Source organism: Carcharhinus amblyrhynchos, chromosome 20, assembly GCF_965287045.1.
Source record: "Carcharhinus amblyrhynchos chromosome 20, sCarAmb.v2.hapA, whole genome shotgun sequence".
NCBI classification, from domain to species: domain Eukaryota; kingdom Metazoa; phylum Chordata; class Chondrichthyes; order Carcharhiniformes; family Carcharhinidae; genus Carcharhinus; species Carcharhinus amblyrhynchos.
The window spans coordinates 11,871,218-11,896,387 of record NC_137343.1 but is presented as its reverse complement, the minus strand read 5'-3'; the positions used below and the strand labels follow the sequence as shown (position 1 = coordinate 11,896,387).

The 25,170-nt window shown below is 46.2% G+C and overlaps 1 protein-coding gene across 1 annotated transcript in view; it reads left to right on the top strand.

Annotated features, from left to right (window-relative positions):
- sez6l (seizure related 6 homolog (mouse)-like) overlaps positions 1–25,170 on the top strand; it is a 252,818-nt gene that overhangs the window by 126,130 nt on the left and 101,518 nt on the right. The window contains exons 2-3 of the mRNA XM_080208081.1: positions 5,092–5,889; positions 7,076–7,209. Coding sequence (XP_080064207.1) covers positions 5,092–5,889; positions 7,076–7,209 — 932 coding nt within the window. The remainder of the gene's footprint in view (positions 1–5,091; positions 5,890–7,075; positions 7,210–25,170) is intronic.

The following is a 25,170-nucleotide window of genomic DNA, read 5'->3' as shown; positions in this document are numbered from 1 at the left end:
AGAGCTGGGCCGAGAGGTGGCGGATGGAATTTAATGCGGAGAAGTGTGAGGTAATTCACTTTGGTAGGAGCAACAGATGTGTCGAGTATAGGGCTAACGGGAGGACTTTGAATAGTGTGGATGAACAGAGGGATCTAGGTGTGTGTGTACATAGATCCCTGAAAGTTGGGAATCAAGTAGATAAGGTTGTCAAGAAGGCGTACGGTGTCTTGGCGTTTATTGGTAGGGGGATTGAATTTAGGAGTCGCAGTGTAATGTTGCAACTGTACACTACTCTAGTGCGGCCGCACTTGGAGTACTGTGTGCAGTTCTGGTCCCCGCATTACAAGAAGGATGTGGAGGCGTTGGAGAGGGTGCAGAGGAGGTTTACTAGGATGTTGCCTGGTATGGAGGGGAGGTCCTATGAGGAGAGACTGAGGGATCTAGGGTTGTTTTCGTTGGAAAGAAGGCGGCTAAGAGGGGATCTTATTGAAACATATAAGATGATTAGAGGTTTAGATAGGGTGGATAGTGATAGCCTTTTTCCTCGGATGGAGAAAGCTAGCACGAGGGGGCATGGCTTTAAATTAAGGGGGGGTAGCTACAGGACGGATGTCAGGGGTAGGTTCTTTACCCAGCGGGTGGTGAGGGATTGGAATGCCCTGCCTGCTGCAGTTGTAAATGCGTCTAGTTTGGGGGCGTTTAAGAGATCTCTGGATAGGTTTATGGACGAAATGGGATTGGTATAGGCTAGTGGGTCATTGTTTTTGTAACTGGTCGGCGCAACATCATGGGCCGAAGGGCCTGTTCTGCGCTGTAATGTTCTATGTTCTATGTTCTAACCCCCACCCCCCCAACCCTTGCCCCTCCTCATTTTAAATGGATATTCTGCTCTGTCAGATCAGTTCCGATCCATAACGGATTGAGATTTGGACACAAACTGAAAAAAAACAAAGCTCGGCCTGCAAATTAAATTCAGGCCCTGAGCTGTCCTCTCGCTGGGATAGTGAGGGTTTAACAGCAAACGATTTGCGTGGAAGTGAATTACACACTGGTTCAAAGATAAATTGGGTAAAATTCAGGCAGTGTTAGTTTTAATACCTGAATGCTTATGAGATTCTTAGTTGATTGTTTCATTTCAAAGACAGGATAGGAAGCTGTTACAGCTGCAATGCTGATAGAATTTGAATTACACATTCAGATCAAGATCATTTTGCTAAATGGAAATCGTTTTCTTATTTCATTTGCCTTTCTTTATCTTTCATGCTTCCTTATCAGTGTCCCATTTTGCATTGTACAAATCTGGAGATGATTACAACCTGTAGTGGGTTTTGTGCAGATGTATATGGTCCAAAACTTACTTGTTGGCATACTTTTGAGGCATGGGGTATATTCACCTGACTGGGGAGAATCACAAACATCCCCTCCGCCTTCACTCACTAACACATGTTAAGGTTGAACGATGATCACTTTCAACAATGTCAGTTCAGATCAGGATAATTTTTATTTAGTTTAGTTCATTTATTAGTGTCACAAGTATTGAAATTGAGGTGTACGAGATGATAAAATTTTGGATAAAGTAGGCATGGAGTGGATGCTTCCTCTTGTGGGGCATTCTAGGATGAGAGGTCATAGTCTTAGGATAAGGGGTAGCAAATTTAAAACAGAGTTGAGGAGAAACTACTTTTCCCAAAGGGTTGTGAATCTGTGGAATTTGCTACCCCAAAGTACAGCAGATATTGGGACAGTGAACAAATTTAAGTTGGATTAGGTAGATTTTTAATTGGTAATGGGTTGGAGGGCTATGGGGAGAAGGCAGGAAAATGGGGATGAGGAGCATATCAACAATAATCGAACAGCAGAGCAACTGGATGGGCCGAATGGTCTAATTCTGCTCCTATGTCTTATGAACTTATAAGTATGGGTGGCATGATGACACAGCGGTTAACACTGTTGTCTCACATTGCTGGGCCTTGGGTCACTGTCTGTGTGAGTTTACACATTCTCCCTGCGACCGCGTGGGTATCCTCCATGTGCCCCGGTTTCCTCCGGGTGCTCCATGTGCCTGTTAGATGGATTGGCTTTGCTAAATTGCCCCTTAGTATCCAAAGATATATACGTTAGGGGGATTAGCGGGGTAACTATGTAAGGTGATGGGTAAGAATCGATGCGGACTCAATGGGCTGAATGGCCACCTTCTGCACTGTCAGGTTTCTATGATCCTATGAACTAAGTAGGCTTACATTAACACTGCAATGAAGTTACTGTGGAAATCCTCTTGTCGCCACACTCCGGCACCTATTCAGGTACACTAAGGGAGCATTTAGTTCTAATTTATACCAATTCCAAATAATACAGCGATCAGGTCTAAGATATTACTGAAATCTGTGCAGCATTATTATGGAATTAGAGTAGCTACTCCATAAAACAAATGAGAAAAAGAAACACTTTCATTTATGTAGCACCTTTCACAGTCACATAATGTCCCAAAGCATTTTACAGTCATTGAAAACTTTTGAAGTTATGTATGAGACGGAGCAACCTATGTATGCACAGCAAGCTCCCACAAGCAGCAATGTGATGATCTATGGCGTTGACTGTGGGAATAACTATTGGTCAAGACATGAGGGAGAACTCCCCTGCTCTTTGAAATAGCGGTGGGGATCTTTCACATCCCTCAGGATGAACATCCAGATGACAGCACCTCTGACAGTGCAGTGCTCCCGCACTACTGCACTGGAATGTCAGTCAATTGGTTTTAGTGTTCAGGGCTCTGGAGGAGTCTTGAACCCACAACTTTCTGATGGACAGTTGAGGTTGCGACCAACTGAGCCACAGCTGATTATACTATAAAACAGGGTTCAAAATATTGATGTTGAAATGTTGAATTGCTGTCTTTGGGCCCGCTAGCCTCCACCCAACCTCCCACCCACACCAGGAGTGTTTCACTAACAGGAAGCTGGCACCCCAACCCCACTGGAGTGAAGAGATGGCAATCAGGGCCCCCTAGAGGTCAGGCAGCGGGACAGGTGCCCCCTGAGCATCGGCACCTTGGCACTGCCTGTCTGTGCCCCTGGCACTGCTTAAGGGGCAAAGTGCCAATGCCCAGTTGACACCTTGGCACTGCCCCACTAGGCATGGGGTAATGCCAAGGGGCAGCTCCCAATGGGGCACTGGGCCTCATGGGGGCGGGCATGTTTGGGGAGGGGCCAGCGATCAGGCCAGCAGTCAGGAGATCTGCAGACTGGGGCCACTGTACATTGACAGATTAACAAAGGGCTGAATGGCCTACTCCTGCTCCTATTTTCTATGTTTTTCACTTAACAAATCAGGAATACTGCCTCATTCCATTTGATGTTTGGGTTTGTGTTCCTCCGGGGTTGCCCTGGCATTCCCAGGAATTTAAGATTATATTTCTGTGCACAAAGCCCGGAGAAAAATCAAGATCGGGGAGGGAACATAAAAAAACACAATGTTGTATTACTGGGTGGGTCATTTGGAGGTGAGCAACATGGTGGCACAGTTGTTACCACTACTGCCTCACAGAGGTAGAGCCCTGGATTCGATTCCCAGCTTGGATCACTGTGTGGAGTCTGCACATTCTCCCCATGTCTGAGTGGGTTTCCTCTGGGTGCTCCAGTTTCCTCCCACAGTCCGAAAGATGTGCTGGTTGGGTACATTGGCCATACTAAAATCTCCCTCAGTGTATCTGAACAGGTGCCAGAGTGTGGCGACTAGGGGATTTTCACAGTAACTTCATTGCAGTGTTAAGGTAAGGCACTTGACAAAACATCCAGGAATATATTCATTTAGAGTTAGGTTCGGTGGATTGGCCATTCTAAATTGCCCCTTAGCGTCAGCAAGACTATCTAGGCTAAATGCATGGGGTTATGTGGATAGGGCCTGGGTGGGATTGCAGTCAGTGCAGACTCAATGGACCGAATGGCCTCCCTTTGTGCTGTAGGATTCTATGAGGTATCTAAATGGATATAAAATTGGCTTTGTAGAGTGTTGTTTTTCAAACTGTGACCAGTGGTGTGCCTCAGAGGTCAGTGCTGTGTCCACTGTTATTTGTCATTTATATTAATGACTTGGATGAGAATATAGGAGGCATGGTTAGTAAGTTTGCAGATGGCTCTAAGATTGGTGACACAGAATTCAGTGAAGAAAGTTATCTTGGATTGCAACGGGATCTTGATCAATTGGGCCGGTGGGCTGACAAACGGCAGATGGAGTTTAATTTAGACAAATGCGAGGTGATGCATTTTGGTAGATTGAACCAGGGCAGGGCTTACTCATTTAGTGGTAGGGCACTGCGGACAGTTACAGAAATCTAGGGGTACATGTTCATAGCTCCTTGAAAGTAGAGTCACAGGTGGACAGCGTGGCGAAGAAGGCATTTGGCATGCTTGGTTTCATTGGTCAGAACATTAAATGCAGGAGTTGGAATGTCTTGTTGAAGCTGTACAAGACATTGGTAAGGCCACACTTGGATACTGTTTTCAGTTTTGGTCACCCTATTATAGAAAGGATATTATTAAACTGGAAGGAGTGCAGAAAAGATTTACTAGGATGCTACCAGGACCTGATGGATTGAGTTATAAGGACAGGCTGGATAGACTGGGACTGTTTTCCCTGGAACGTAGGAGGTTGAGGGGTGATCTTATAGAGGTCTATAAAATAATGAGGGGCACGGATCAGCTAGATAGTCAATATCTTTTCCCAAAGGTAGGGGAGTCTAAATCTAGAGGGCATAGGTTTAAGGTGAGAGGGGAAAGATAGGAAAGTGTCCAGAGGGGCAATTTTGTTCACACAGAGGGTGTTGAGTGTCTGGAACAAGCTGCCAGAGGTAGTGGTAGAGGGGGGTAGAATTTTGTCTTTTAAAAAGCATTTAAATAGTTACATGGGTATAGAGGAATGTGATTCAAATGCGGGCAATTGGGATTAGTTTAGGGGTTTTTAAAAAAAAGGATAGCACGGAGAAGTTGGGCCAAAGGGCCTGTTTCCATGTTGTAAACCTCTACGACTCTAAGACTCTATGAGTTGGTAACCTTACTTGGAAGGTTGGTTGCTTCATTTGGAATGTAATTTTTTTTCTTCTTTTTGCCTCAGATGTTGGTCCTCAAGGAGGCCTCGTCACCACAGCTGCATCCCAACAGCTGGCTAATGGACGAGGAGCTCAGGACATTGACGCGAGTGAAGGAGAGCGAGAGCCCACCAAACCTCCGAGCGCCGCCCACACTCAGCCCAACTTTTTCAACGCGGTCCTGCAAAGGAAGAAACTCCTGCTGCGCAAGGAGGCTCTGCTGCTGCCCTCCTCCATCCCAGCCGGGCTGACCGTCCAGCCACTTCCGCAACGGCGGCAGATCCCCTCTCCGAGGCAGGTGGACGCGTTGCGCAAACGCCTGAGCGCCAAAGGGGTGCCGACGGGGATACTCGACACCGCCCTGGTGCCCACCGCCCCGCCACCATCAAGGGCTCTCACTTCGTACTTGACCCCTCACTCTCCCTCCACAGTCCCGGAGGTGGTGACGGAGATCCCGGAAAATCTGCCCGGCCCCAAATCGGAGGCTCCGCGAGCCGGACTGGCAGCGCCAACAAAGTCACTGGGCCCCGCTCATTACGGCACAACGCAACAGCCCCCTGTTCAACTGGGTGCCTACGTCACGGATTCGCCCGATCTTGCCAGTGTCCGCCCTCTTCCCGAGATAACGGCCAGCTCCGGCAAAGCCACCTCTCCGGAGGCGACAATCGCCCCTCCTGCTGATGGACAGGCCCCAGTGGCAGGAACAAACATTCCGGGGAAAGATTCTAACCTGGGCGGGGTGGAGACTGCGACCCAGGAGAGCAGAGACACAACGACCACAACCATTGTAACAACGACTGTAATCACCACCCTACAGACCGCAGGTATTAAACAGCATCAACTTAACCTTTGGGTAGCACGTTTAATATTGTAAAACAGCCCCAGGTATTTCACAGGAGCGACTATCAAACAAAATTTCACACCGAGGTACATAAAGAAATATTTCCTCAGTTAAACAATCTTAAGCATTCATTTGATTTCTATTAATCAAACCACCCAGGCTTACTGTCAGGCAGAGTGAAGAACAAGTCACATGATCCCCTCTCATTTATCCTATTAAAGATACAATGACAAAACGTAGTAATCCTATCAACCTTGCATTTGGAACCAGATCAGAAACTCCAATGTACATTCTGAAGTTAGCCTAGACCTTAACATTTCCTTTTGATTTTGGCATTAGGGTGGGCATAAGGGGTTTCACTCCAGGTATGATTCCAGTGACCCACTAGGAAGCTTTTATCAGAACCAACTTTATTTAAGAACACAAAGAACAAAAAGAACTGGCATAACTTTTACCAATTGGGAATACTTAACCATGACAAAGTATAATTCTTAATGGCTAGCTATCGTTCCAATTGTAAGCAGTACCCCATAGACATAAATCCCTTCTTCAGAGCAATAAAAGCCCATGTGGATGCTGGATTGCCAGCCGTTTAACACCTCTGAACAGAAATCCAGACAAACATCTAGAACATAGAACTGTCTTCTAATTCCCTTCAAAGTGGTTCCCTTCAGCAACCTTCAAAGAAAGATCCACTCCCGATCAACAGAGTCTCAGAAAAAGAGACTTATTTCCTGACAGATTCCAGTCTCTAAATCCAGAGACAGGGAAAGCAGCCTCTCTCTAAAGATCCCAAGCTACAGGCTGTCCTTAATATCTCTGTGTAAACCCAGCTCCACCCAGTCACCCGATATTACTGTCAATCAACCCAATCAAGGCCCACTCTGCAAAGCCCCAGGAGAAAACACTAAAAACAACAGCATTAGTTCAGATTAAAACAAACATTCCAGCAATTAGGTGCAATTATGTTGCTGCAGTGACAACAAAGGCTGTTGGTTACAGACCAAGTGACACCAGTTAGGACAGACTAATCAAACAGATCCTGCACAAAATATGTTTCTTAAAGGCACAGTATCATCAAACTCATAACTGTAAGAAAATAGTGCAATGCTTCATTAAATGGCAAAGTCCGTTCAGAATGTATTTATTAAGGAGCCTTCTGTTTGTAGTTCCATGCAGCATAAGTTTCTCCGATTCAGAAGGGTACATAGACTCCACTGATTTCCTTCCTCTCTCTGCATACGGCTCACTGCAGTGTACCTTCAACGTAACCGTCTTCAACGGATATGGAGTAGAGCTCCAGGTAAGACTGTCTGCCCCATTCCTCTTTCAATCTCATTATGCAGTCTAGATATTAGAACTGTGAACATAACAACAATGTTTGTGCTGCATGAATGCACCTTAAAAACATGGTCGGAATCTTAATGTGATTTGAATTTTCATTTCTGCTAAGAGAAATTGATGTTATTAACTGTGGTTATGCAGCAGTGGAGTGGGATGGTACTCGATAAACATGCTGGCATGTGGTGAACAGAGCTCTATAAACCAGGCAGCTTTAACTCTCAGTTTGTGTTGAGTTGAGGTCTTTCGCGATCTCAGGATGTCCCAAAATACTCTACAGCCAAAGAATACCTCTCGAAATGAAGTCACTGTTGTAAAGTAGCAGAAACAGCAACCAATTCATGCAAAAAAGCAAAATAATCCAGCAAACAAGAATTAAACAAATGATGGGTGCATACGTTTTTCTCAACTGATGTTGGTCAGAACTCCCTTCCTTTTCTTCAAAGCTGTGCCAGCTTTATAAATCTACTTGACAGGGTGAATGGGGCTTTGGTTTACTCTTTCATCTAAAACAAGGCACTTTGGACAATGCAGCTCTCCTGCAGCGCTGAGCTAAAATGTCAGCCTGGATTAGGTGTTCAAATCTCACCCACAACCTTCACAGTCAGAAGGACCAATCTTAGCAAAAAGATTCGAAGTGTCAAACGAGAGAGAATCATGTTGTTTTCTTTTGGGGTGATTTAAAAATGGAATCTTACCTCACGCTGTCAAAAAAAATGAGGCCAAATCAGTTTCCTGCCAGCAGAGAAGGAAGGGGCAGGGCCTAAGTTCACCAAAAGCCGGCAGACAGCAGCAGAGGGCACCACTGCGTCATTCACTGCCTCCTTCAGCTACCTCTGGTGGCTGATTCTCCGCCCCAAGCTCTTCTGCTACTGTGAGGTTGCACAGCCAATTCCCACCCAATGCCTGGACCGATCACCCCCCCCGCCCCCCCGACAGAGTGTGCAGCATGGCCACCCCTCAATCCACCTCCTCAGACCCTGCACCCCTCAAGCCTGCAACTGCCCAGTGCCCAGTGGGCTGTGCCAGGGCGGCACTGCCAGCTCACCTCCCCGCCCCTGCCCTCCCAGGGCCACAGTGGCCTCCAGTCCCACCGACGAGGTCATCGTGACAGGCCCCCGTTGATGGGGACCATATGTGATCCTCGCTGGTGAGAACCTTCACTGGTGAGGCCACAGAGGCAAGTGAGCATCTTGGGCTCACTAATAATTTTTAATTCAACTTTGACATGGGATTTAAATACAATAAGCTTCTCGCCCTTTTCAGACGAGAGCGGACCTCAGCAGATATCCTGTGCCAGTAAGATTGCGGGAGGTGAGAAAGTGAGCGCGAACCATGTGCAAATGGCTGCTGGCAGGAGACACAGGGTAGGATTTTCCAAGCCTGGCACCGGCGGGCAGTGTTACGGGCTGGGTGGGGAAATGGGGAGAGATGGTGCCCGCAAGTATCGGACTGAGAAAACCAAACCACGTTTGGTTTCAGAACCAGAGGGCACAGCCTCAAAATAAAGGGGGGGGTGCAGTTTAGATCGGAGTTGAGGAGGAACTTCTTCACTCAAAGGGTGGTGAGTCTCTGGAATTCTCTGCCCGTTGAAGTGGTGGAGGCTACCTCGCTAAATACATTTAAGTCACGGGTAGATAGATTTCCTGATAGACAGGGGAATTAAGGGTTATGGGGAGAAAGCGGGAAAGTGGAACTGATCCACTTCAAATCAGCCATGATCTTGTTGAATGGCGGGGCAGGCTCGAAGGCCTACTCCTGCTCCTATTTCTTACGTTACATAGAACATAGAACCCTACAGTGTAGAAAGAGGCCCTTTGGCCCATCGAGTCTGCACCGAACACAATCCCACCCAGGCCCTACCCTCATATACTATACCCACTAATCCCTCTAACCTACGCATCCCTGGACACTAAGGGGCAATTTCTTAGCATGGCTAATCAACCTAACCCACACATCTTTGGACTGTGGGAGGAAACCGGAGTGCCCGGAGGAAACCCGCTCAGGCACGAGGAGAATGTGCAAACTCCACACAGACAGTGACCCGAGCCGGGAATCGAACCCAGGACCCTGGAGCTGTGAAGCAGCAGTGCTAACCACTGTGCTACCATGCCGCCCATGTTCTTATGAGCAAAACTGCAGAAGGGGAAGAAAAGAAAACTCCAATCATTTTCATCCGAGACATCTTGCAAATCATGTCCCGAGTTATTCCTGTGCAGAATCCAATGGGATTTTCCAATCAGCTGTTGTAATATGCAGTTTCATTATTAACTATGGATGATTGCTTTATGGACATGTTAATGAATATTTTTTAACTGGCTCAGCAGAAATGTCACGACCTAGGGTGGATGTTAATTGGAAGATCTCAGCTGATAAATCTGTGGCATCTGTCAATTTTGCTGACTCTCACATTTCCGCTGCACCTCTGTCCGTTGTGCTGAGTCGCTTCCTTTCCAAGGTCTTGGGTTAATCATGACCCAATTATTATCTGTTGAAGTGCTGTGTGATGCCGCGTGGCAAATTAATGAATTTTAAACTCATTGGATTACCCCCCAGTTGATTTTTAGCTTCTAAATGTTTTCAGTTGAAACACAAAGGCCAGAAATTTTTTTGATGCCATTCACCCGACCATCGATGCCCATGAGACCGGAGAATTTGGCACTCGGGCAAATCTCCATTTGCAACAGAATCCCAGCCTCGGGCAAGGTCAAAGAATTTTTACCACAGACTTGCAATGTCATGGAAATAAATCAAAGGTCAAAATTTTTAATGCTGAATGCATTTGACTTTGCACACCAATTGTGGCAGCATTACAGAGAGGCCTGATCGTGGTTTTTGGGGCAATTTACCTTTAAGGGATAGGAGCATGACATCACTGGAAAGTAAGTATGCCTAGCAGTCTTAATGTCAATTTTGCATTCAGGAGAACACACGGACACATAGTTTTGTAGCTCCGATGTCATTTAAGCTAATGTGTGGGTTAGATTTGCAGAAATCTGGCGCCGGAAGACCCTATCGGGGAGTATTCACGCACGCGAATTGGCTGATGTGACAACATCTTGGCCCCCTGCATTATTGGAGAATCGCAGCCCTAGACTCTAAAGGTGATAGAACTGAAGAATGTAGAGGCACGGTGAAAATGCTTCTCCTCTTATAGATAAAACTTGCATGATTTTCTTTTATTCATTCATGGGACATGGGCATTGCTGGCTGGCCACCATTTATTGCCCACCCCTAGTTGCCCTTGAGAAGATGGTAGTGAGCTGCCTTCTTGAATCGCTGCAGTCCATGATCTGTGGGTTGACCCAGAATGCCATTCGGGAGGAAATTCCGGGATTTTGACCCAGTGACTGTGAAGGAACGGTGATCTATTTCCAAATCAGGATGGTGAGTGGCTTGGAAGAGAACTTGCAGGTGGTGGTGTTCCCATTTATCTGCTGCCCTTGTCCTTCTGGATGGAAGTGGTTGTGGGTTTGGAAGATGCTGTCTAAGGATAACTTGAAAGAAAATGTAGCTGGTCTGATTAACAAGATTGTGGATGATATTAAGGTTGCTAGAGTTGCAGAGAGTGATGAAGATTATTAAAGAATACTTCAGGATATAAACAGGCTGGAAAATTGGGTGAAGAAATGGCAGATGGAATTTAATCTGGACAAATGCAATTTTGGTAGATCCAATTGAGGTGGGAGCTGTAAAATAAATGGCAGAACCATTAGGAGCATAGACACACAGAGAGATCTGGGTGTGCAGATCTACAGATCCTTAAATGTGTCAGGTGGAAAAAGTTGTGAAGAAAGCATATGGCCTACTTGCCTTCATTGGCCAGAGCATTGAGCATAAAAATTGGCAAATTATGTAACAATTATATAAAACATCGGTTGGCCATTTGGAATACTATGTCCAATTCTGGTTGCTACACTACCAGAAGGACATGGTGGCTTTGGAGGGGCGACAGAAAATGTTTATCAGGATGATGGATTGAATAAACTGGGATTGTTCTCCCTGGAAAGATGGAGACTGAGGAGCAATCTGATAGTTTATAAAATTATGAGGGACATAGGTAAGGTGAAAAGTTGGAAGCTATTTCCCAGAGCAGGAATGAAAATGAAGAGAGGGCACAAGTTAGAGGTAAGGGGGGAATATTTCAGTAGAGATGTGCAGGGGAAGTTTTTTACAGCGTGGCTGGTGGGGGCCTGGAATGCACTGCCAAGTGAGGTTATTGAGGCAGATACATTAGCAACATTTAAGACTTAGCTGGATAGACACATGAACAGCCGGGGTATAGAAGGATACAGGCAGTTGGGCGAGATAGGGCAATGTGATGGGCACAGGCTTGGTGGGCTGAAGGGCCTGTTCCTGGGCTGTACTATTCTTTGTTCTTTGATCTTTAGTGAACTTCTGCAGTGCATCTTGTAGATAGAGCACACTGTTGCTACTGACCATTGGTGGTGTAGGAGATTTGTGGATGTGATGCCAATCAAGCGAGTTGCTTTGTCTTGGATGTTGTTGAGCTTTTTGAGTGTTGTTGGAGCTGCACTCATCCAGGCAAGTGGGAAGTATTCTTAGAAATAGCACCGTCTCCTGAATGTAACTGTTTGGGAAGCATGTCGTGCTGTTTTCTGGAATTATAGGAGAAATTCTTGTGGGAGTTAAGCAAAGAGATTCTCTGGGGGCAAAGAGTTCAGTTGCCAAAGATGCTATAATTAACTGGCCTGTAGATATTCACCACTGTGGCTTGATACAGAGTAAAAATGTGTTCTATTCCACAGTATTCCCCTTTGGACAGAATTATAGAACTCCACAATGCAGAAGGAGGCCATTCGGCCCATTGAGCCTACACTGACAACAATCCTACCCAAGCACTATCCCTGTAGCCCCACATATTTACCATTTTGCATCTGCATTAGCTGTCTGCAAGAACTGTGACACGGGTGGTAAATTTTGCAAGAGTTTGGCGGCACTGTGGCACAGTGCTTAGCACAGCAGCCTCATAGTGCCAGGGACCTGGGTTCAATTCCGACCTCAGGTGACTGTCTGTGTGGAGTTTGCATGTTCTCCCCATGTCTGTGTGGGTTTCCTCCAGGTGTTCCTCCCATAATCCAAAGATGTGTGGGTTAGGTGGGCCATGCTAAATTGCCCTTAGTGTCGGGGGATTAGCAGGTTAAATAGGTGGAGATACGGAGATAGGGTCTGGATGGGAAGGTATTGGTGCAGGCTCAACGGGCCAAATGGCCTTCTTCTGCACTGCAGGGTTCTATCATTCTAAGATCTCATTTCCTGACTTTCCTCACTCTTCGGCAGTGAAATAGCGAAGATCCTGCCCTTTATTTAAATGCATTTTAATAATTTTACATTTTGAGGGCCTACACCACACGTAATTCCCCCCCCTCACAGCCGAATCAAACCTTGCCAAGCTAGATTGGCAGTGCCAGCCTGTGCCAGGATAGTGTCAAGGGTGGGCCCTTTGGGTGCCCAATCAGGGAGGGTGGTGAGGGGGGAGTTTGATGGTGATAGAAGAGCAGCCTTTAAGGAGGTGGGGGGGGGGGGGGCGTGCGGAGATTTGCAGTGATGGGGGCGTAGGCATTGAGATGGCCAATGGGTATTGCAGGTGCCACCCCAGAACCCCAAGGCATATGTCCTGGAGACCCGGTTTGAATCCTGCCATGGCAGATGGCGGAATTTGAACTCAATAAAAATCAGGAAGAATCTACTGATGACCATGAAACCATTGTCAATTGTCGGAAAAATCCATCTGGTTCACTAATGTCCTTTAAGGAAGGAAATCTGCTGTCCTTATCTGGTCTGAACTGTACATGACTCCAGAGCCACAGCAATGTGGTTGACTCTCAACTGCCCTCCAAGGGTAACTAGAGATGGGCATTAAATGCTGGCCCGTCAGTGACGCCCATATCCCATGAATGAATTAAAAAAAGACAAGACTCTAACAATTTTTCTATTTTGGTGTAAATGTGAGAAAAGGACGTTTCACTCCAGGAGTGATTCCACTGGAAAATTAGGGATTTTTAAAATCAAAACATGCTTTATTCATAACACAGATTAAGTGTAACTGTAACAAAGTGAAACAGTTTAACTTTTATACATTGACCAATCCTTAAACATGAAAAGATACAACTCTTAATTGCTAACTTATCACTATTCAGTTTCCAATTAAGCAACATTTCTCTTATAAATTCAAACCCCACGTTAAACGTAGTTAGCAAAACATAGATATACGTGCTCTGACTTGGGTAGCAAGTCTTGGAGCTTACAGAGAGACCTTTGAGAGAGAGAGAGAGAGTGAGAGAGGGGAGCCTCTTCTTTGCTACAGCTCCAGACACCATTGGACCTTTTCAACTGAAAACGAAACTGTTTTCTCTGTTACAAGCCTAACTCTTCCCATTTACCTAATATCACCTAACGTGAAGTTATCTATTAAGTCCCCAGCTATTTCTGCTCTTGCCTCCCGCAGTAACCTGGGATAGATCCCATCCGGCCCCGGGGACTTGTCTACCTGAATGCAATTTAGGATGCCCAACACTTCCTCCTTCGATATTTCAACATTATTTGTGGATATATTAGGTATATATAATCAGCGGGGCTGGAAGATCCCAATGGCAGGATCGGCTGAAAAATTCAGCCCACTTATCTTTTCTACCACCGCAGATTACAACAATAACTTTGATTTCAAGGCTTGCCTGCCAATAGTCAGTCTCGGCTCCCACATTAAGAGTCACCGCTTGGCTGTGGCCTCAGGGATCGCAGGAATCCACACGGCTACACTCCAGCAAGAGTCACGACATCTTCAGGACAGAAGAAAAGATCAAAAAATAGATTTCACCTTTCAGGACTTCAGATCATCCCAAGACGCTTAAAAGCCAGCAAAGATTTTCTTTTAACTGCAATTGTAATGAGGTAACGTGACCATAGTCCTAGAGGACCATAGGCCCTTTGAAGGGAAGAGCTGACTGGTGGTGATTTTAACCTGAGAGTCACCACACCTCAGGTAACGTTGAGAAGATGGGGGCCCTTCATGAATAACCTCAGCTGGTACAGGAATGGAACCCATGCTGCTGGCGTCGCTCTGCATCACTAACCAACTGTCTGACCAGCTGTAAAAACACAAAACTTGGCAGCCGCACAGCAAGATCTCACAATCAACGGTGAGGCTAATGACCTAATAGTCTGTTTCACTGATGCTGGCTGAAGGATGAATATTTCCTCTTCGAATTAGTGCGGTGGAATCATTTGCATCCAGCTGAAAGGGCAGGTGGAACCATGCATTAAGTGAAGGACAGCACCTCTGACAGTGCAGCACTCCCTCAGCACTGGGCTGAGAGTCAATCAAAAGGAAAAACGGGGAGGGCAGCAGAAAATGAAACAGAAAAGATGGTCAGCTCGGTATCAAGATTAAAAATCACCCGGGTCTCAGAATTTGACAGAACTAAATAATTACATTCTTCAACTTGAACGGAGCTGTTCTCATTCCTGTGAACCCATCTCCTTTAGAAGTTAAATTTTTATGTTCTCCTAAAGCACTGGTTGAGTGAGCTGTCACTTTAACTGTTCAATTTTAAACTGTCGGGAATTAGTTTTCATAAATCAAGATTACCTTGTCAACTTTCATCTACCTCTCCATTAATGAAAAGATTCTTCACTTACTGCTGTGCAAAATAAGTTTGCGTGGTCCCCCAGGTTTTCATTTCTTCCTTTAATTTCCATTTCACAGTTTAAAGGGGACGTGTCTTTAACCGGTCCTCAGTGTGAGGAACCTGTACCTCAGTCTGTGGTCCTCAGTCATGTCAGGCTGGTGAGCGGTAGGGCATGGACATGGGCTCAATTCCTAGGCTTGGGTCACTGTCTGTGTGGAGTCTGCACGTTCTCCCCGGTGTGGATTTCCTCCGGGTACTCCAATTTCCTCCCATAGTCCAAAAATGTGCAGGTTAGGCTGATTGGCCAAGTTAAATTGCCCCTTAGTGTTAGGGGGGGCTAGCTAGGATAAATGCATGGGATGATGGGGTTAGGGCCTGGATGGGATTGTGGTTGGTGCATATTCGATGGGCTGAATGGCCTCCTTCTGCACTGTACAATTCTATGATTCTTAACATCTGTCCTCTTTCTGTCCTCAGAGCTCAGCCTTTCCCCGTTAATTGAGCAGCCAGTGTGAAACTGCATTGTGGGGCATCTTATGGTTAGGTACATGTTTTGTGGCCATTTCTTAATCCACAGAGTGGGTGCACCTGATAGACTGGAAATCTAGGCCCATGTGTTACCTTGTTATATTTTTTAACTTATTACTTTGGGACATGCACCAGCATGAGGTACGATAAATATGTGTGGAATACTGCATGATGTCATGTGACAGGATGACATTGGATGCCTGGATGGATGTCAGTGTGGAGTTTGCACATTCTCCCCATGTCTGCGTGGGTTTCCTCCAAGTGCTCCAGTTTCATCCCACAGTCCAAAGATGTGCAGATTAGGTGGATTGGCCATGTTAAATTGCCCCTTAGGTTCATGGGATTACAGGGTATCCCAAGATTCAGAAGTTGGGAGGATTAGCAGGGTAGGTACATGAAGTTGCAGGGACAGGGCCTGGGTAAGATGCCCTGTTGGACAGTCGGTGCAGACATGGTGTGGGAGGGTGTGGGCTGGCGCTTCTAATGTGCCCCCTCAGGGGGGTAAACACTGCAGAGCTGTCTCGGGGAGCTGCTGACCTGTAGTAAATGCTGGTGTGGTTGAGGGTTTCCAATCTGACGTGACTGTCTCCGACACATTAGCTGCAGTGGGAGATACTGGGCTGAGAAGATTCACGATTCATTGGCCTCTGTTTCCTCTGGACTCTCCTCTCAGCCAACTGGACTGTCTATTTCCACTTCCAATGTCCTTCCAAACAGTCAGTCACCACCAGCTCCCAGATGGTGATCTATATACTCTGTAAGAATAGTGTAGTGCAGTGGAAAAACTATGCAGAGTGTGTCTAGACAGCACGTTCAAACACAAACCTCAGTCCCCAGACATCTTCCTTAATTCTATTCCAGCCCGGACAGTTCATCCCATCCTAGATCGAGAGATTGGAGAAGCCACCTGGCCAATTGGCTGCACTGCCAACTGTAAAAGCAGACAGGGCATGTGGCATTGCATGCATTAAGCCCCTCAATGGCGAGATTGCCTGCTTGATTATCGGTTAGCATGCTTCCAACTCTTGCGCACACCTACCAATTGAAATATTGCTCAACTGGGTGATGAGATTTGTGATCAGCGTCTTGCCCTGCGATTCCATGCGCCTCCAGGTCAGACGTGCGCACAGCCCAGCAAGATACAAATCTAGCCATGGAGTTATCTAGGATATAGCCGTACGAGAAAAGACCCTTCAGTGCTTACAGCCCATGCTGGTTGTTACGTTTCACTAAACCTTCCCCGCATCGACTAGTAACTCTGTTGTTCCAACAGTACCATAAGTAGAGGCTGGTGCAGGGGTACAGGGTGGTATAAAGCCATCTTAAAAGGGGATGCCCCGTTTGGGCACAGGGGACCCCGAAGGAGGTATGCCTCCTTTTCCTGTCCACCTTTAGCCCATACCAGTGAAACATGCAGGACTGGTCACTTTCCTCTTGCCTTCCCCAGCCACACACATTATAATGGCAGTGGCAGAACAAAGTCCTTGATTGGCCACTTAAAGATCTTAAAAGGGACCAGCAAGGGAGTAAAAGTGGGCTACTCAGTTAATGGTAGGGCGTTGGGGAGAGTTACAGAACAAAGAGATCTAGGGTACATAGTCATATCTCCTTGAAAGTGGAGTCACAAGTGGACAGAGTGGTGAAGAAAGCATTCGGCATGCTTGGTTTCATCGTTCAGAACATTAAATACAGGAGTTGGGAGGTCTTGTTGAAGTTGTACGAGACATTGGTCAGGCCACACTTGAAATACTGTGTGCAATTCTGGTCATAAGAACATAAGAACATAAGAAATAGGAGCAGGAGTAGGCCATCTAGCCCTTCGAGCCTGCCCCGCCATGGCTGATCTGTCGTGGCTCAGTTCCACTTTCCCGCCCTCTCCCCATAACCCTTAATCCCCTCTCTTATCAAGAACCCATCAACCCGCTTCTTAAAAATATTTAGCGAGGCAGCCTCCACCACTTCAACGGGCAGAGAATTCCAGAGATTCACCACCCTTTGAGTGAAGAAGTTCCTCCTCAACTCCGTTCTAAACCGCCTCCCCTTTATCTTGAGGCTGTGCCCCCTAGTCCTACTGTCTTTTTTGAGCGGGAAGAGTCTCTCCACCTCTATCCTATCCATCCCATTCATCATCTTATACGTCTCAATGAGATCTCCCCTCATTCTTCTAAACTCTAACGAGTACAAGCCTAGTTTATTTAGCCTCTCCTCATAGCTCAATCCCCTCAACTCCGGTATCAGCCTAGTAAACCTCCTCTGCACTCCCTCCAGGGCCAAAATATCCTTGCGCAGGTGCGGCGCCCAAAACTGCACACAGTACTCCAGCTGCGGCCTCACCAATGCCCTATACAGCTGCAGCAAGACCTCCCTACTTTTATATTCAATCCCCCTCGCTATGAAGGCCAGCATCCCATTCGCCTTCCTGACCACCTGCTGCACCTGCAAGCTGGGTTTTTGCGACTCATGCACAAGGACCCCGAGGTCCCTCTGCACCGTCGCCTGCTGCAGTTTTTCGCCACGTAAGTAATAGTCCTTCCTACCATTCTTCCTACCAAAGTAGACCACCTCACACTTGCCAACATTAAATTCCATTTGCCATTTCCTGGCCCATTCGCCCAGCCTATCTAGATCCTTCTGCAGACTCTCCACACCCTCCGCACAATTTGCCTTTCCCCCAATCTTGGTGTCATCAGCAAATTTCGACACCCTGCACTCGGTTCCCTCCTCCAGATCATCTATATAAATGGTAAATAGCTGAGGCCCCAGCACCGACCCCTGGGGCACCCCACTAGTCACCAACCGCCAATCCGAATAGCACCCATTGACTCCCACTCTCTGCCTCCTATTTGACAACCAATCCTCTATCCACGCTAACACCCTACCCCCAACTCCATGTCCCCTGACCTTCTGCAATAACCTCTTGTGAGGTACCTTGTCAAACGCCTTCTGAAAATCCAGAAAGACCACATCCACCGGCTCTCCTCTATCCACTGCCCTAGACACATCCTCATAGAACTCCAGTAAATTTGTCAGACACGACTTCCCTTTAATGAAACCGTGTTGCGTCTGCCCTATCAAGCAATTCCCCTCAAGATGCCTCGCAATTTCCTCCTTAATGACGGATTCTAACATTTTACCTACCACAGACGTTAAACTAACCGGCCTATAATTCCCCGCCTTTTGCCTGGCACCCTTCTTAAACAACGGCGTAACATTAGCCGTTTTCCAATCTTCCGGCACTTCCCCGGAATCCAGCGACGTCTGGAAAATAACCACCAAGGCATCCACTATAACCTCCGCCATTTCTTTCAGAACCCTCGGATGCATTCCATCCGGTCCTGGGGACTTGTCCACAATCAGCCCCTCCAGTCTGTCGAGCAATAGAAAGGATATTATTAAACTAGAAAGAGTGCAGAAAAAATTTACTAGGATGTTACCGGGACTTGATGGATTGAGTTATAAGGAGAGGCTGAATAGACTGGGACTTTTTTCTCTGGAGCGTAGGAGGCCGAGGGGTGATCTTATAGAGGTCTATAAAATAATGAGGGGCAATAATGAGGTAGACAGTCAATATCTTTTCCCAAAGGTAGGGGAGTCTAAAACTCAAGGGCATAGGTTTAAGGTGAAGAGGGGAGAGATACAAAAGTGTCCAGAGGAGTAATTTTTTTCTCACAGAGGGTGGTGAGTGTCTGGAACAGCCTGCCAGAGGTAGTAGTAGAGGCGGGTACAATTTTATCTCTTAAAAAACATTGAAATAGTTGCATGGGTGCTATCTAATAGATAGTATAGATGGATATGGGCCAAATGCGGGCAACTGGGATTAGCTTCGGGGTTTTAAAAAACAAGGGTAGCATGGACAAGATAAGCCGAAGGGCCTATTTCCATGCTGTAAACCTCTGAGTCTATGACTCCATGCCTGATGCCGTCTGTAAAACATACACGTGCACACACACACCCGTACACACGCACACGCATGCACGCACGTGCACACGCACACACATGGGCACACACACATACACCAGTCCCTCTGCCATCAAGTGCACTGGCAGAGCCCGTAAAATGCACTGCCTTGTCACTTTAAGAGATGGTGATATCCGTACACTGTATGAATACATAATAGTACATAGTGCCACCTGTCATAGTGATGAATGGCAAGCAATCAGCTGCCATCTGCAGTTGGAGCCATAGCAACAGAGGCTGGTCTGCACACAGTTTATATCTGTTAAAGGAGACAAGACTGGCCAAGGATCTCACAGAGAAGAGGAGGCTGCAGGCAGAAACATCATGAATTTTTAAATCTAAGCTCCTTCCTTTACCAAATACAATATTTTAAACAATGGCACCTACGATTGGTCAAAGATTCATTCAGAGGATTGTTCTGAGTGGTTTGATTTGCTACATTTTAAACTCCCCAGTCTGTAATGGAAAAAGTATCACTGTTCAGAAAGAAAAGTTCATTCTCTTCAAAGGCGCTATTCAGCGAGACTGAGTACTGGAATAAGCTAACTAGATTACCCATCCGGAGTTTCACATTTTTAAGACGATTGTTAGTTTTTTTTTATATTCATTCACACCACCTGGGGCATCACTGACAGGGTCAGGATTTATTGTCCAGCTGAGGGGCTGATGGTGAGCCAATTTCTTGAGCCATCGTAGTCTATGTGGTGAAGGTGGCGCAGTGGCACGGTGATTAGCATTGCTGCAGCACTGCTCCAGAGACCTGGGTTCGATTCCCGGCTTGGATCACTGTCTGTGCGGAGTTTACACGTTCTCCCCGTTTCTGTGTGGGTTTCCTCCGGGTGCTCCAGTTTCCTCCCACAGTCCAAAGGTGTGCGGGTTAGGTTAATTGGCCTTGCTAAATTGACCCTTAGTGTCCCAGGATGTGTAGGTTAGAGGGATTAGCGGGTTAAAGATGTGGGGTGACAGAAGTAGGGCCTGGGTGGGATTGTTGTCAGTGCAGACGCAATGGGCCGAATGGCCTTCTTCTGCACTGCAGGGTTTCCATGATTTCTATGAAGAAAAGATAGGTGGCGATCATATCACAATTCTGATACAACTGAATGGCTCACTATGCCATTTAGGGGACAATTAAGAACCAATCACATTGCTGTGGATGTGGAGCCATGAATTGGCCAGACCGGGTAACCATGGCAGATTTCTTCCCCAAAATTGAGTCAAGCAGGTTTTAAATGGCAATCCAGGAGCTCTGCCATTACTAATCCGAGCATTTTATTCCAGGTTTCATTGAAGAATCATAGAATCCTTACAATGCAGAAAGAGGCCATTCGGCCCCCTACACCAACAACAATCTCACCCAGGCCCTATCCTCATAACCCTATATATTTATCACACTAATCTCCCTGACACCAAGGGGCATTTAGCATGGCCAATCCACCTAACCTGCACATCTTGGGACAATGGGAGGAAACTGGAGCACCCACACAGACACGGGAGGGAATTGTGCAAACACCACACAGACAGTCACCCGAAGTCAGAATTGAATGTGGGTCCCTGGCACTGTGAGGCAGCAGTGCTAACCACTGTGCCACCGTGCTGTGAGATAAATTTATTTATTTCACTGGCTGAATTTACATTTTCCCGGTTGTTGTGGTGAGAATTGAACTCGTGATTAATCCAGGCCCCTGGATTATTTGCCCATTAGTACACCCACTATGCTTTTTTCTCTTTTTCTTAGGCAGCTTTCCATCTCAGAAGGTGATGGTTTGTGCTATGTTGGTGAACTGCAGTCATCATTGTCATCTGGCCCTCTGTTTTCTTTGGAGCCTCCTCTCAGTTGACTGAGCTATTTCCATTTCCAATGTCCTTCCAAACAGTCAGTCACCACCAAGTCCCAGCTATCAGTCTCAGTTTGCATCATTCCCATATCTCATTTGCAGATCTCCTTATAGTGGATGCCCAGCTGCTGATGATTCAGTGACCAACTCACCATACTCGGAAAAGCGGCCAACACCATTGAAAAGATCAGCCACGATCTTATCGAATGGTGGAGCAATCTCGAGGGGCCAGATGGCCTACTCCTCCTCCTAATTCTTATGTTCTTATAATTAAGGACCCCTCACACCCTGAACATACTCTCTTCTACCTTCTTCCGTTGGGGAAAAGTCTGAGGCCACGTACCGACCGACTCAAGAAAAGCTTCTTCCGTAGTGCCTTCAGACTTTTGAATGGACTTACCTCACATTAAGTTGATGTTTCTCTACATCCTAGTTGTGACTGTAACACTACATTTTGCACTCCCTCCTTCCTTTCTCTATGAACAGGAGATCTTATCTATATAGCGTGCAAGAATCAAAACTTTTCACCATGTACTAATGCATGTGAGAATGATAAATCAAAACAAAATCAAATAATATCAAATAGAATATCTTTGGGTATATGACTATCGTCAAAGGGACTAACCTGGCTGAGACAGCACAGATACCACTTGGCTTAACAATGAGTATATGCTCATGGAATTAGCGCACCCCAGAGTCTCATGTGAGTTGGCAACTTGGTCCTGCCAGCAGATGTCAAGGATACCTCTGAGATAGTGCAGCTAGAAAATCTTCAGTCCTTTCGACTGTCTCGTATATTGTCCTGGTTTCAACATGGTAGAGCAGCGTACAGGCAAAGTATACAGGCTACCTGGCTAGGCCTGCTGTTTGGTCTTCTCAGTCATGTTACTGTTGTTCCATGCTCTCCTACTCAGCTTGGACATAACAACTGCTGCGTTTCTGATGCGTGTGCCGATTTCAGCAATAAGTGACAGGTTGCTGGTGATTGTGGAGCCTAGATATGTGGAGCTCTGAGCAACCTAGAGCATCACTTTGTCACTGCTGATTGATGGTGGGATGGCAATTTACTGGGCCATGATAGTTGTCTTTCCTAATGCTGATCGTCTAATCAAACTCATTATACGCGTAAGAGATTCTGACCATTTGCCACTGAAAGTGTCACTCGGTATGAGTATAGCATTGTCAATACAAAGCAACTCTTTGATGAGGACTTGCCACATCTTGTCTTGGATCTCTGCCTCCCTCCTAAGTGGCCTTAAGTGTAAGGTACCACCAATTGTTTCCATATGTAGAAAACATTGATTTGATGTGAGATAGAAAGGTACACAGGCTGAAAGATACCAGTTACAGGCAATTGGTGGATGAAACTAGTCGAGGGGAAGGTTATAAGTCAAGCAGTAGGACATTGGTGATCTGATATTCTCAACAACTCAATACAGTCTGTGTATATTGGCCATGGTGCAGCAGTTGGCAAATGTTGACTTAGCTTGTCTTATAGCCCTGTCTTATGATGTTATCTACAAGTGCTGCACTGAGGAGCCCTCAGGGGTTGGGTAAAAGCAAATTAACGTGGACGCTGGAATCTGAAGCAAAAGCTGAAAATGTTTGAAAACCTCAGCAGGTTTGACAGAATCCATGGAGAGAGAATAGAGCCAATGTATCGAGTCTGGAGAAGAGTCATAGAATCCGTACAGTGCAGAAGGAGGCTATTCGGCCCATCGAGCCTGCACCAACTCTCTGACAGCAGTTTACACAGGATCACCCCACCTCCTCCCCCGCCCCGTCCAATTCCCTTAATCCCACGCATTTATCTCACTAATCCTCTAACTTGCACAATTTGGGACACTAGGAGGCAATTTAGCACGCCCAATTGATCTAACCTGTGCATTTTTGCGACAATGCAAGGAAACCGGAGCACCCGAAGGAAACCCACACAGACATGGGGAGAACATGCAAACTCCACACTGTCACCCATTACCGGAACTGAACCCAGGTTCCCTGTGAAGCAGCAGTGCTAACCATTGTGCCACCAGGCCACCCCATCCAGATTCGAAACATTGGCTCTATTCCCTCTCCACAGATGCTGTCCGACCTGCTGAGATTTTCCAGCATTTTCTGTTTTTTGGCCCAGGGATTGAGATTGGAGTCCAAAAGGAGATCTGGGAGAGGTGAATACTGGGACACCATCCATCTTACACTCATCAAAAGGGGGAAAATGATACCCAAATCTGTTGAAACCACAACGTGCTTTGTCAATATTTCAAGTAGGTTCTCAGTTGGATCCAGACTGAAATTGGAGCCAATATGCCGGATGGAATTTATAAGCTTGCAGCTGCTGCCAAGTATAAAATTATTTCTGACTGTAATCAATCCAGCTTTTTCTTCTTTACATCTTTAAATTCATTACTGGGAATCCTAGGAGAACAAAACGCTGGTGTTCGGTTTTTAATGAAAGATCCAGGAATGAAACATCTGCGAGGGCTACCTGACCTATCAGTCACTTAAAGCAGTGTTGGACTATCAATCCAGAAAGCCCCTGTGAATATATACATAAATGTGGAACTCACAGACAAACAGGAATGTTCTATGTGATTTCTACAGCAGCAAGTGCAGTGTTGGCAGCTCAGAGATTTGTAAATCTGGCAACTATACATAAGAAGTCTGACAACACCAGGTTTAAGCCAGATTACTGTAATCTGTAAACTGTGTGTGCTGTTACATGCTCTGTCTGAGGCCAGAACTCTCCATTCACCTGACGAAGGGGCAAACCCCAAAAGCTTGTGAGTTTACTATCAAACAAATTGGTTGGGCTTAAACCTGGTGTTGTCAGACTTCTTACTGTGTTTACCCCAGTCCAACGCCAGCATCTCCACATCATCAGCTATACATAAGAGCCAGGGATTGTTGGTCTTGCACTGTAGAATGAAACAAGTATTTCTCAAAGAAGCCTGAGGGAAATTATAGGAGGACTCAAATGGGGCGGAAATGATCTTTTTCCTCACTTCGTCAAATGGTCACTGCTCTCTTTTCCAGCATCGTTCACCCACCAAGAAAGGGTTGGATAAGGGGTTCCAAAGTGCGTTCTCATGCAGTCAAAAAAAGTCTGTTTTTCCTTTGACTGCCCCATGACAATTATCACAGCAGATAGGCTGCACTGTGCAGCAGTAAATTGAATTAGATGACATAGAAATTGAATTTCCCTGCCCTGGGACAGCAATTAATGAAATGACTTTCTTTGGATCGCTGAACACAACTTTGAGTCGCGCGTCGTTGTATTGTAACTCAGAAGAAGCCCATGATGCCTAGCGGGAGATTTCTCACCGCAAAACAACCAAGTTCAGCAAAAAATAATTGGTTTCTTTTTGTGCACTTACGTTAAACTGAAGAATGATGGCATTGCGCAGGTACTGCCCTTATCCGCAAACAGAATTAAGTAATCCCAGGTCAGGTGCGAGGTAACATTGACTTAGCCAGAGAAGTCATGATGTGGAGATGCCGCCATTGGACTGGGGTAAACATAATAAGAAGTCTCACAACACCAGCTTGAAGTCCAACAGGTTTATTTGATAGTAAACGCCACAAGCTTTCGGAACGCTAGTCCCTCGAGCCTGCTCCGACATTCAATAAGATCATGGCTGATATTTTGTGAATTCAGCTCCACTTACTCCCTGCCCATCGGTGCCGACTTGGGCCAAATAGCCTCCTTTTGCACTGTAGGGATTCTACTCAGCCATTGAATATATTCAAGACATATTTTTGATCTACGAGTCAAAGTTTATGGGGGTAGGCAGGAAAGTGGAGTTAAGGCCACAGTCAGGTGAGTCATGACTTTATTGAATGGTGGTGCAGGCTCAATGGGCTACTCATGCTCCTATTTCTTATTTTCTGATGTTCTTTATGAAACTGCATTCGGAACAGCTGCCCAGAGACTTATTAAGAGATGAACAGCTACTT